This window comes from Natator depressus, chromosome 3, assembly GCF_965152275.1.
Source record: "Natator depressus isolate rNatDep1 chromosome 3, rNatDep2.hap1, whole genome shotgun sequence".
Lineage (NCBI taxonomy): Eukaryota > Metazoa > Chordata > Testudines > Cheloniidae > Natator > Natator depressus.
The window spans coordinates 187,335,564-187,349,199 of record NC_134236.1 but is presented as its reverse complement, the minus strand read 5'-3'; the positions used below and the strand labels follow the sequence as shown (position 1 = coordinate 187,349,199).

Here is a 13,636-nt window from a genome sequence, read left to right as displayed (position 1 = left end):
TCGCGGTTCTTTTCCTGTCTACCTGTCCAGTGCATCTGAGTTGAGAGTGCTGTCCAGAGCGGTCACAATGGAGCACTCTGGGATAGCTCCCGGAGGCCAATACCGTCTAATTGTGTCCACAGTACCCCAAATTTGACCTGCCAAGGCCGATTTAAGCGCTAATCCACTTGTCAGGGGTGGAGTAAGGAAATCGATTTTAAGAGCCCTTTAAGTCGAAATAAAGGGCTTCATCGTGTGGACGAGTGCAGGTTTACATCGATTTAATGCTGCTAAATTCGACCTAAAGTCCTAGTGTAGACCAGGGCTTAGAAAATATGACCAAAAAGGATGGATTCCTCTTTTTTTTTTTTTGTCTTTTATAATGAAGTTAGTGAACTGGTTTCTTTCCAAAAGGTCTTGCGTGCTTGTCCTTTATCTTCAGGTGGTTTGAACAATGATTAAATCAGTGAACGTTGTTCTGAAGACTTTTTTTTAAGACCAGTTTAAAACTCACACTGTATAATAGCAATCTAAAAGTATCTTTTGATATAAAGTTGTACACCATTCGCAAAAACCTTCTGTTACAGGTTAGCATCCAGTGCCATTTCGGAAACCTTCATTCTTTGAGTGCTTGCTCATGTTCATTCCAATGTAGGTGTACATGTGCCGCATGCACTGTTGCTGGAAAGTTTGTCCCTCAGTGGTATCTGTCGGGTTGGCTCTGGTGCCCCCTGGAGTCATGCCCTCATGGTGTGGTATATAGGGGCCTGCTGCCCCGCTGCTCCCTCAGTTCCTTTTTACCACCCGTGACAGTTGCTGGAACATACTGATCTCTTGCGTCTCGCAAGTGTTGCTCTCAGTGGACTTTATCTGTAAATAAATTGTAAATAGTTATCATTCAATTACATTAGTGTAGTTAAGTAAGTATAATATAGTTAGCAGTGTTCCTCACCTTGTGGGGTAGCCTGCATTGGGCACCGGGATATGCTTCAGTCCCAGGGTTTCAAACAGTGTGTGGTGTGTATGACCTGCATGATAACTGTCTTAAGTTCCTGGGAGAGGCCCACGTTCAAGAATGGTGCAAGATCTGTAGGGGTTTCAAACTCAGGACTAAAAAGGACAGGGACAACAGACTTAAGTTCCTCCTGATGGAGGAGGCTCTTTGTCCCACCTTGGAGCCTCAGGCGGAATTGGCACCGAGCACTTCGATGTTGGTCAGAAGTGCCCCAGCATCCTTGAAAAGAGGTATAATGCCATTCCTCCTCACCGGCACCGTGGAAGGATTGAGTGCCAGCGGCCTGGGATTCCTGGCACCATCATTCATCCCTAGGTGCACAGGAAACTGGCACCAGCCTCTTGGCACTACTCATCATCACCGGTGCCAAAGAAAAAGCACAGGAAGACTGACTGGGGGCGCTCTCTGACCCTGAGACCTGCGATCAATAGGGACTCAGAAAGTGTGCGACCCATGCTGGGCCACTCTGAGGCTCTGACAGGGCGTGTGGCTCCATTGACTTTTGGCCCTGGGAAGAGTGCCATTGAATCCAGTGCCAATAGATTCCCCACCTAGGGATGGCCACTGTGGCATGTTGTCCCTATCTTTTCCATCAATGCCAGAGACCTTTGAGGCTGGGAGGAACCTTCTTTCATTCACGATGCCACCATCCCTGGCTGGTCGTGAACTGTCTGTTGCAGGTCCGGCACCATGGGACGCCGGGCACCAAGGCAGGTGCCTTTGAATGCAAGCCTGCAATGATGGCACATCACTGCTGTCCTTCGTGGCACTGCTGTCCTGTGCTGGTCAGCACTGCACCACCATGATTGCCCAGGAGTGAGTCCTCCGGCTTGGTTTCGGAGGCAGAATCCTATGCCTTGCCCAAGAGCAGACATTGCTCCGACCAGAGACACCTAGCACCGGACATGGGACAGGGTATAGCCAGAGGAGGAACAGGGGCTACAAGAGAGGGCCTCCATCTCAACCCTCACTTGCCCAGATATCTGCCCCCTCGAGACACTTGGCAGGGTCCAAACAGACCTTTTGAAGGTACACATGAGGATGGTATACCAGGACAGCCTCTGGATCCTATTTCCCCTACGTTTGTGGACTGGTTGTCCCACTTCTACTGGACATGGACCCGCATTACCATGGGCTGTTGGGTATTGCGCATGGTGGAAGTGGAATATATCCTGCAATTCAGTTGTTCCCCTCCTTCCCACCCTCCCTTCCTATCCCTTTTCAGGGACCCTTCTCATGAAACTTTTAGCCTAGAAGGTGCAGTTGCTTCTAAGGGTGGGAGCAGTGAAAGAGGTTCCAATGGAGCTAAGGGGACGGTGGTCCTGCTCCTGTTACTTTATGATCCTAAAAGCCAACGGTGACCTCAGACTGATCTTGGATCTGCGAAACTTCAACAGATTCATGAAGAAGCTGAAGTTCCGCATCGTCTCTCTGGCTTTGATTATCCCCGCTCTGGATCCAGGGGACTGGTATGCCACCCTTGACTTAAAGGATGCGTATTTGCACATTGCTATCTCTCAAGGTCTCAGAAGATACATAAGATTTATGGTAGACCACAAGCATTATCAGTTCATAGTGCTACCCTTTGGTCTGTTGGCAGCTCCTTGGGTGTTCATGAAGTGCATGGCAGCCTTCCTGAGGAGGAGAGGGGTGCAAGTATACCTCTACCTGGACAACTGGCTGATCAAAGGTCGATCCAGAGACCAGGTGGAGGCACACGTCAGATTGATACAATCAACTTTCCAGGATCTGAGACTATTGATAAACATGGAAAAATCAACACTTTCTCCAGTTCAGAGAATAGAATTCATAGGGGCAATCCTTGACTTGAAGTGGGCCAGAGTGTTTCTCCTAGGGAGCCGATTTATAGCTGTAGAGGCATTCATACGAAGTCTATGGAGTCACCTCATCACAACAGCGAGGAACTGCTTGAAGCTTCTGGGACACTTGGCATCCTGTACCTATGTGGTGCAACATGCACGTTTAAATCCCCTTCAGTCTTGACTGGTGTTGATATATACATACTAGACCAACACCATCTGGACAAGGTGGTCTGTCTTCCACCATCGGTGATTTCCACCCTCGTTTGGTGGTGGCTGGATCTGGAGATGCTGTGTGCAGGCATTCCCTTCTCAAGACCTGAACCTGCAAAGTCTCTAGTCACGGACACTTTGAAGATGAGATGGGGGAGCCCACTTGGGGACCCTCAGGACCCAGTGTCTCTGGTCATCGGAGGAGCTAGAGTTACACATCAATGTGAGAGAGTTAAGGGCAGTGTGTGTAGCCTCCCAAGCGTTCTGACCCCACCTGGAGGGCAACTGTGTAGCGGTCCTCACAGACAACACAACAGTAAGGTTTTACATAAACAAGCAAAAGGGAGCTTGCTTCTCTCCATTATGTTAGGAGGCTCTGAGCTTATGGGACTTTTGTATGGTCCATTCCATTCACCTTGAAGCCTCATACCTACTAGGGTCACAGAATGAGTTAGTGGACTATCTCAGCAGATTCTTTTCCATCCACCACAAGTGGTCCATTCGCCCAGACATCTTGAACACTGTTTTCCAGAAGTGGGGATTTCCCCAGCTGGATCTATTCACAACAAGGCACAACAGAAAGTGCCCTCAGTTTTGCTCCTTCCTTGGACACAGTTCAGATTCACTCACGGATTCTTTTCTCCTTCCCTGGATTGGATGGCTCTTCTATGCGTTCCCTTCCACTCCTGTCATTCACAGGGCCCTGTTCAAAGTCATGCCAGCACTGGTTCACCACTCTGCTGGACCTCTCGGTAAACACACCATTCAGCCTGCCACTGTTCCCAGACTTGATCTCTCGGGATCCTGGTCACCTGTTCTACCTGAACCTCAAATTGCTTCACCTGGTGGTATGGAAGCTCCATGGCTGAACCCAGCAGAACGGTCCTGTTCAGCATAGGTTCGTGAGGTGCTATTGGGGAGCAGAAAACTGTTGACTAGAGCCACTTACCTGGCAAAATGGAAGAGATTGTCGATCTGGTTGATGCGTAAAGGTGTTTCACCTACTGAGTCCTCACTGAACTTTATTTTGGATTACTGCTTCATTTAAAGGAGGAAGACCTAATTGTGTCTTCCATAAGAGTCCATCTAGCTCCGATCTCTGCATTTCACCCCTGGGTGGGCAGCCGGTCAGTATTCTGAAACTTAATCTCTGGCCACTTTCTGAAGGGGTTGGAATGACTCTATTTGCAGTACGTCAACCACGCCTCCTTGGGATCTTAACTTGGTTCTGACGAGGTTGATGGAGGCCCCCGTTTGAGCCACTGGCAACATGCTCTTTGGTCTATCTGTCCTGGAAGATGGCCTTCCTTATTGCCATCACCTTGGCTAGGTGGGTTTCAGAGATCCAGACCCTTACCTCTGAGTCGCCATACAAAGTCTTTTTCAAGGACAAGGTGCAGCTGCAGCCACGCCCGTCATTTCTTCCGAAGGTGGTCTCACAATTTCATAGTAATCAGGACATCTTCCTCTCAGTTTTCTATCCTAAGCCGCATGCAAGCAGGGAGGAACAGAGGCTCCACTCGCTGGATGTGAGATGTACACTTGCTTTCTAGATAGAGAGAACCAAGCCCTTTAGAAAGACCACTGAACTGTTTATAGCCATTGTGGACGGGATAAAAGCAGTCCAGTGTCAACCCAGGGAATCTCATCATGGATCACATTGTGTATCCTCACTTGTTATGACCTGGCAAAAGTCCCAGCTCCTTGTTTGAAGGCTTACTCTATGAGAGTGCAGGTGTCATCGGCGGCGTTTGTGGTGCAGGTTCCAATCAAGGATATCTGCAGAGCAGCGACCTGGTCCTCAGTCCATACGTTTGCATCCCACTATGCCATCACCCAACAAGCCAGAGACGATGCAGGCTTCGGTTAGTAACCATTTTTCATGATCACTCAGTCAGAAGACTAAGCCTGTAACAGGTGTTAAAGAATGTTAGGTTGCTTCTTTAGCCACTTACTGTGTAATGTGTGGAGATGAAGAGAAGGTATGGGAGACTACAGTGGGGTCTTTGGGTAAAAAGAAAACATTCAGCGTTTCTAGGCTAAATAATTGGCCTGTTTTGATAGCATTCCCTTCTACATATTCGTACCTTCAGTAATTTATCCTTGTATCTTGTACTTGAGTGGTGAAAATTTCTGACTGAATTTCATTATTTGAACATTTTTGCAGAACAGTGCAGCTATTTCTTAGAAGGAGGTTGGGGAAAAGACTGTTCCTTCTTTCTGTTTAAAAACAAAAATTTTGAAGAGGAATTTCAAATCTGAGATGGCAGAATAGCTGTTAAATTCTACATAAATAGCATATAAGATTTTTGAATTGGTACAAAAACTGTTTATTTGAAAGACCCAGAAGAAGATGCAAGACCTAGAAAACTCAGTTATCCAGGTAGATCAAATTCCTGTCGTACTCTGGTTCACCCTGTCCCATTTTCCACCAGAGTGTTGCCACCTTCTTTCTAGGAAGTAGTGCTTCTCTAAAGCTGATGATAAACAATATTTCACACTTACTTTTCTAGGCAGATACCTTTTTGTCACCATAACTTGTTTCAAATGTTCTATCTTCTGCGCTTGTGAAATAATCCTGCCTTAATGTTCATAGAGGGATTGCTACATGAATCTCATCAAGTTAGAGACAGAGATTTTGCATTTGGATAAGAGAACTTTTCATACCTGTAACTCGGGGGTGGGCAAACTACGGCCTGCGTGCCACATCCAGCCCATCAGACATTTTAATCAGGCCCTTGAGCTCCAGCGGGCAGCGGGGTCAGGAGCTTGCTCCACTCTGGCACTCCAGCTGGGGAGCGGGGTCAGGGGCTTGCCCCACTCCACGTGGCTCATGGAAGCAGCTTGTAATACAAGGTGGTAGGGCTGTCAAACGATTAAAAAAATTAATCGTGAGATTAAAAAAAAATTGCAATTAATCACAGTTTTAATTGCATTGTTAAACAATAATAGAATGCTAGTTATCTAAATATTTTTGGATATTTTCTACATTTTCAAATCTATTGATTTTAATTACTACACAGAATATAAAGTGTACAGTGCACACTTTATATTATTTTATTACAAATATTTGCACTGTAATAAAGATAAACAAAAGAAATAATATTTTTCAATTCACCTTATACAAATATTGTAGTGTAATCTCTTTATTGTGCAAGTGCATTATAGGGTAGGGAATTACAGGTACGATCCCATACCTGTAAACAAACTTGTTTGTCTTAGCAATTTGCTGAAAAGAAGTAGGACTGAGTGGGCTTGTAGGCTCTAAAGTGTTACATTTTTTTTTTTGAGTGCAGCTATGTAACAAAAACCAATCTACATTTGTAAGTTGCACTTTCATGATAGAGATTACACTATAGTACTTGTATGAGGTGAATTGAAAAATACTATTTATCTTTATTACAGTGCAAATATTTGCAATAAAAATAACAGTGAGCACTGTACACTGTATTCTGTTGTAATTGAACAGAATTCAATTTAATTTGAATTAATTTGTTTTGAGTTAATCGCTCGAGTTAACTGTGATTGACAGCCCTACAATGTGGTGATCTCTAACTTGTATTTACTATTTATAAATTTAACGTTAACATGAAGTGTGATTGAATTTGTGTTCTTTATCATTTTGACGAGGTCTGTGCCCTCTGGATCCTTATTTACTTTTATATAGAGCCTCATACTGAAAGATACCAACATGCTTTCCTAAATGATGTACAGTGGAAACAATGGTTCTGTTTAGTAGAAGTGTATAAGGTAGAGGCTGGTAATTAGCTGGTGCACAAAATACAGCATGATACTGTGAGGTGAGAAAAGTTTGGCCAAGACATTTAGGGCAAAAAATGCCATAGGAATTTTTTTAATTCACATAAAGCAAGTAGGAATGCAGTTTTCACCATCGCATCTGAAAGACCCCCCAAAAATGCATAGAATTCATTTTACCTACCTATAAAAGACAAAGGAATCCATTGACTAACACTGCTGGGATTTTAACTTGTGGTCCCAAGATTGATGCTGGTCCCTAGCATGGAAAACTTGTGTTGGCTTAGTTTGTTCATAATTTCAGGCATTGTGATCAAATTTCTTACACTTGTAGGACAGTAAGTATACTTTTATGCAAGCTATGAAATATTTAATGAAAAATGTAATGGCAAATTGCTAGGATAAATGGCAAAATACATTGCTTCTGCAGGTGAAAGAACCCTATAAATGTTTCTTGCCCAGTTGTTTCAGTTTCCTTTCCCGGTGTTCATTTTTTAACTTGTCTGCAAGTCATGACTGTGACTGAAACCAGTGTGATTAAAATGGAAAAAGGCAAAAGCTTATTCAAGTAATAAGTTTCCTTTAAAAAGTGGAAATCCAGCAAGGAACTTACCTTAGCTGACTTAGTTTAACAGTTAGAAAGGCTAAGTGGAAATTTAAACAGCAAATGGATATATACTTATTTTTATTAAAAAAAAATAAACATAGCATGCATCAGTCAGTAGTCCAATAGACTAAAAGGGAGTCAGGAGAATGATCAAAGAGGATACGGATATTGCAGAGAAACAAAGTTTCTATACACTATTCTTTACCATAGGGGATAATGGGAAGTTACCTGGAGCAGATCTAAAATTTGCAGATAATAAAGATGAGGTTTTCTGTCAAACCTCACATGTCAGAAAAGGGGTTCTAACAAACTGATGATCAAAATTTCAGTAAGTCACCAGGACAAGTGATGAATTTATGGGGAAGATGGGAGGAGACTTATATCATCTTTATAAGGTTGAACCACTTTTTAACCAGTTAATTAGGGTCTCACTTTTTAAAGAAAAGTCTTATAAAATTAATACACCATTTCATTAATGAGGAAAACAGTTGTCCTTCTCTTCTTTTGGTCTCTGCCCCTACTCCTCCCTCATTCATACCTTCTCAACTAATCATTGTCCCTTCTCCTAAAATGCTGAGGAGCTATTCTCATACCTCTAGTGGTTTCCAATGCTGCCTGTTCTTCCTGTAGCATATAATGGGACTTGGGTAGGGGTAAGGTGAAGGAGGAGAAACATGCTGATTGGGGTCATTGCTGTATTGGATGCAGTGGTAGAAGCGTTCAGACCAACAATCACATCTCTCATGTGGGCTCTGGTAGGGGCCACGGTATTGTCCCCTCAAGAAAAAGCCCCACTACACACTTGCTTATCATGATGGGGATACATTTTTTTTTTTTTTGTATATGTAATACTTGTATATTCTCTGAAGAATTGGTAGGGTCAGTTGGTGGAACTGGAAAAGTTGTATTGGATTGAGCCATGTAACTTTTTAGGTCACAAGGTCATGACGTTTTTGATGGTGGGTGCCTTTGAAATGGGTGTATTCCTATGAAATTAATTCTTTTTTTCCTTTTATTTGTGTAGAAAATGGAGATGCCTAGTTTCTCTTTCACAGATTTCATAGTGTAATGTTTACAAAAAGCAATAAATTGGGTTAGTGTAAAGAATGATTAAGTAAAGAATTAAACTTTTGAAATTGAATCAGATTTCATATTTGTATATAGCCTGTTGATTTTTGTTCTGGCTATTTTTTCTTCCCTTGGCATTCTTTCTTTTAATGTGATTGCTTTAAAAAAATGAGAATATGTTAATCACACATCCAAGTTTATCGGTTTTTGAAGAAGTGGTACACAGTTGCAATTCAGGTTTCAGAGTAACAGCCGTGTTAGTCTGTATTCGCAAAAAGAAAAGGAGTACTTGTGGCACCTTAGAGACTAACCAATTTATTTGAGCATGAGCTTTCGTGAGCTACAGCTCACTTCATCGGATGCATACTGTGGAAACTGCAGAAGACATTATATACACAGAGACCATGAAACAATACCTCCTCCCTCCCCACTCTCCTGCTGGTAATAGCTTATCTAAAGTGATCACTCTCCTTACAATGTGTATGATAATCAAGTTGGGCCAATTCAGTTTCACTAGTGGAAGGTTTTGAACAGGTGGTAATACTGCTTTTCATATATTGGTGAGTATCACAGCAAATTGGAAGTTGAATCCTAGGCTTGGGAAGAGTTGTTAAACATTTCTAAACCTGGAAAAATAACTTAGGAATGCAAATGCAGGTTCTTCCATTCATTGGTCCTATATTAATATGAAAAGTATTAGCCTTTCTTTAAACAGGATGAGGAAAAGATGGGAAGAAACATTCTTCCTCCATCTTGAATTCTCCCCGTTTGTCTTTTTTAGAAAAATATGTATGTTTGAAAACATTGTACACTTTACAAACTGATAGCTCTCCGGCTTCAATGAAATCTGCTATACTGAAATTTTTCTGTAAATGAAAGTTTCTTGTTTAAATGATAACTGCTAACATTTTATTACTGTCTGGGGAATAATTTACATATTTTCATTGGTATTCAAGGTATCTGAGGCTCTCAAATGTCCTTATCAAATTCTCTCAGCTGATATCAAGTTTCCCCCAACAATGCATCAGCTTCACTGGCAAATCACAACAATAATTAAAGTGTTTTTTTCCACAGTATCCTACAGAACCACCAAATTGCTTTGTAGACTTCCCTGTTGAATTTGCTCTCTCTTGGATTCCACAGGTAAAATCCATACTGTGTCCTTTTCTAATAACTAAGATTATATTTACTTACCAGCTTAAATATATATTTACACTGTGTTTCTGACATGACAGGTCTGTGGTAATGTTGTATTTAAAAAGAAAAACAGGTTTGACTGTTTTGACCCCTCTTCCCATTTGTTGGTATTTTTTCCTTCACACATGCTTGGGAAAATGCTATATTTAGTGCATTCATATTTAATTCTCCAAAGTTCACAGTTTTAAATTAATTTGCTTTCATTGGTTTTTCAATTTTTAAAATGTTTCCTCAACCTTGTAGACATACTCTGTGTCAGCAGTAAGTCCCCACGCCATCTCTTACACACTGGACTGCTGAGACTCCAAATATTTATGAATGATACTGGGAAATATATGCATGAGAAAGTAATTACTTATAACAGGGGGAAAAGCTCCCGCTAAACCTTGATGAATATTTTCTAAAACAAATAGAAATCCTTTATAATATATGTAGCTTAATAAGAGCAGTTGAGTATTATACGGTATCGTAAGTTTAATGATTTGTTCTAATTAAGAACCAAATGCCATTACTTTCCTTTTTTGTGGAAGGCCTGATGTTTCTCATGCATTATTTCTTGCATCTCTCCCTTCAATAGCAGTGCATGTTCTTGGTAACGGATTTACAGACAAATTAACTGGAACACTCTATAGAAAATATTTGATATTTGTTCTTAAATTAAATAAAACTAAACATTGTTTTTTGTAAATATTACATATTTAAAAAATCTTGTCCTTGTCAGATAGTTAGGGTTTCCACCTATTAATACAAAGTGTGCGATTGTATGTAAAACATTAATTTCTTGTGGTGTGGCATAAAGATTGTATCAGTACGAGTTTAGAATGGTCGCATAACTTCTGAGTGGCAAAACTCTGAGTCTTGTCACTTTCAGGATGACATACTTACTGCATTGGGAATTTGATGAAGGAACAACTGCAGATCTGGGCAAGAATATATATATATATATATAGGAAATAATAAATATATTTTGACATTTCACAGTTTTGTTTTCACTTTCAGAGCTTTGGTTGATTCCATACATCTTACATGCATATTGTATATTCTGTAAATTGTAGCGGCTTTGTTGCTCTTGTTGTAAATACTGACTTTTATATTGTGTATGCATATATCACTTTCAAAACCTTTTTTAAAGCCACATATAGGCTGTGTAAATTCATGTTTGTTTAACTTTGGAAAATATTTGAGTTGATTTTTTTTTTGATAGACTGAAAAATATAAGCTGATTTAAGTTAAAAGCATCACAAATATTCTCAATAAATTTCAGCTCTGATAGTTTACTGCTGATAACCTTAAGAACTACCACCTGGAGTAACTTAAAAAATAAAAGTGGTTTTAAACAAACCTCCCAAGAATCAACCTTGTTTGACAAGTTAAAATTGATAATGTTTACATTCATGTTGCAAGCAGGTGAAAGTCTGGCATTGTCAATGTGACCTACACTACCTTAAAGTGGAAAAATTTATTGAGATTAGAATTAGGTACTGAATATTCCAAGCAACTGGGATAAGAGAGACTATTCACAGTGTAATTGTCTATAGACTTATTCTTTTTCTGTCTTTGCAACGAGTGACAATTCATTCCAACTGCAGATAGTCTGCTCTAATTCTGAATGAAGCTCCCAACATACTGTGCAGTATGCTGGTACATTCGCATCAATTGTAGAGCCTTACCGGAGAATGGAGTCTGCTTATATCTATCAGAGGGGCAATTTTTTGCAAAAATGTATTTGGGGGTTGGAAGCAGGATATAACACTTAGAAAAACAGAAAATCACACATTTTTTCAGAATGTATAGAATTAAACTTGTAGGCCTAATTCAGGCTCCAGCAAGTCGGTGATTTAGCATAGGACTCGTTAGGATATTGCCTGGAGCAGTGTCCAGCAATTCCTGGTATGGTTGAATATTTTGGTACCTAAGAAGACTAAAAAGGAAGACATACAGAGTGTGACTCTTACCCTGCTCTAGATATTTTGGGTATTCAACATACAGTTCTAATCCTGATAGGTTTTTAATTTTAACATGTGTAGGTCACCGTTAATGGAAACACTGACAAGACCCTTAACTGAAGCAGTAGAAATGTCACTGTTATAATACAAATACAAACTCCTGTTAAAGGGAATATAAATAGATTTCAGGTAGTTGGTTTTTTGTTTTTTTTTTCCAGTCTGTTTTTGCCTATTTCAAGTTCTGTTTTAGTGCTTATGGACATGAAACTTGGAAGATCTTTATTTTCCTTTTTTGAATAAAAATAGACATGACTTTATGGCGTCCATATTAAAAATGGGTAATTTTCCTTATGGTCCCTGTCTTCCTGCTGAGTTGGTAATGTTTTGATGTATTTTTCTTTCTCTCTGATGAGAGGTCTGCTGCTGCTGCTTTGACATATTCATTTGGATGAATAATTATAACTTGCACAATGTCAAGCTGAAGATGGTAGGGTTTTGTGCATCATGACAAGCCTAGTAGCCAGTGCAGGTGTCTCACAGCATGATCAGCAACAGCCAGTGTATTCTGGCTCAGAGGAGACATTTTAGAGTAGTCAGAAATCAGCACCAAGGGCAAGCTGCTGCTGCTACTACTGTTATATGTGCCAAATAAATGCAAAATGCTTCTCAATGACAAGTGCAAGAACAACTATTTATTTCAGTTATATTCTTTTTCTAATTAACCAGATAAATTTACTGTCTACACATTTTAGCATACACTATAAGAATGGTTCTACAGTTATTAGGTATCTGGATTCTTGTGGCCTCCCATTAATTACTGTCCCTATATTGACCACTACCCACCTGGATTCATTCATGAAGGTCATGAAAATGGAAATTAATGACTAATGAGGTCATGTAGCTAACAGTGAAACATAATACAAGATCTGGGAAGGTATATTGGTGTGAATGGCATTATTCTTTAGAATTTTGAAGGAAATATTTCACCATAGTAAAAGAATACTGATCATAATTGTGGTATTTCTAGTATAGGAGCTTTACAGAACTCAACTTTCTACATATCCATGAGGTAGTGAATCTCTAACACAATACGAAAGACTGGAATGGTTGACAACATTTTTCTAAAGATATTAATAGAATCATAGAACATAGTAGCATGTTCTCTCAGTTTTAGATTTAGTTTTGGGGTGGGAGGGGAGGAGGGAGGTATTCACCTTCAGTAAATGACATGGAATAACAAATTACAAATGAAAAAGGTCATCTAATCCCTTCCATTACAAGTCCAGAATTGTTCATTAAATTTTCTTGTGTTTAGTCCTATCTACAACACTGGGAAGACTGTTCCACATATATTGTGTTTTCTCTGGTATTCAGCTGCAACATATTCTTGATATTAATCTTTTGGTGGAGTGTTGAGTATACTGCTTTCTAGTTTCACAATGGAGATTTGCACCTGGGCACTGCAACTCTTGAAACCACCTAGAAAGGAGTGAACGTTTGGTGCAAGCATACATCAGAAGTTGTGTCCCCAAACATTTTGATTTCATTCTGCCATTTGAAATACCATGTGTGGATCCTATAGAAGCAAGGATCCCTTCAGAATTAATGTAACATTCTTTTCTTGACTGAGAACTGTTTTTGTGGAATTTCACTCTTGGGAGACTCAGCTCTCTGGTGGAGGGTTGAATATTTTAAAACTGAAAGAACTGCTCTCAAAACAAGTATCTGACTAGGCTGTTGTGTTGACAGAGAGGTGAGAAGTAAGTACAGGTTTCAATAGAGCTTTATGTGGCAGCTCTAAATATTTCAGAGATGGAGAAGTTACTCAAGCATGCCTCAGCCCTAGACAAGTGGCCTGGTGGGATCTGGTACTGGAGTACTCATTTTGTCCTACCAGGAGTGAATATTGTAATCTATTCTGACAGTGCGAGTAAACTAATTAATCCCTTGGATTTTTCCCTCAGTGTCACATTCTTAGAAACCTTTGAAGGGGTTTCATTTTATCTAAGCGATAACTCATTACTGTTTAAAATCT

The 13,636-nt window shown here is 40.3% G+C and overlaps 1 protein-coding gene across 5 annotated transcripts in view; it reads left to right on the top strand.

Annotated features, from left to right (window-relative positions):
- Positions 1 to 13,636, top strand: part of FANCL (FA complementation group L) — an 84,632-nt gene that overhangs the window by 31,191 nt on the left and 39,805 nt on the right. For 3 of the 5 annotated variants that reach the window (XM_074949505.1, XM_074949508.1, XM_074949507.1), the window contains one exon: positions 9,533 to 9,601. The exons of the other annotated variants lie outside the window; for them this stretch is intronic. In XM_074949505.1, the coding sequence (XP_074805606.1) occupies positions 9,533 to 9,601 (69 nt within the window). The remainder of the gene's footprint in view (positions 1 to 9,532; positions 9,602 to 13,636) is intronic. 5 annotated transcript variants of the gene reach the window in all.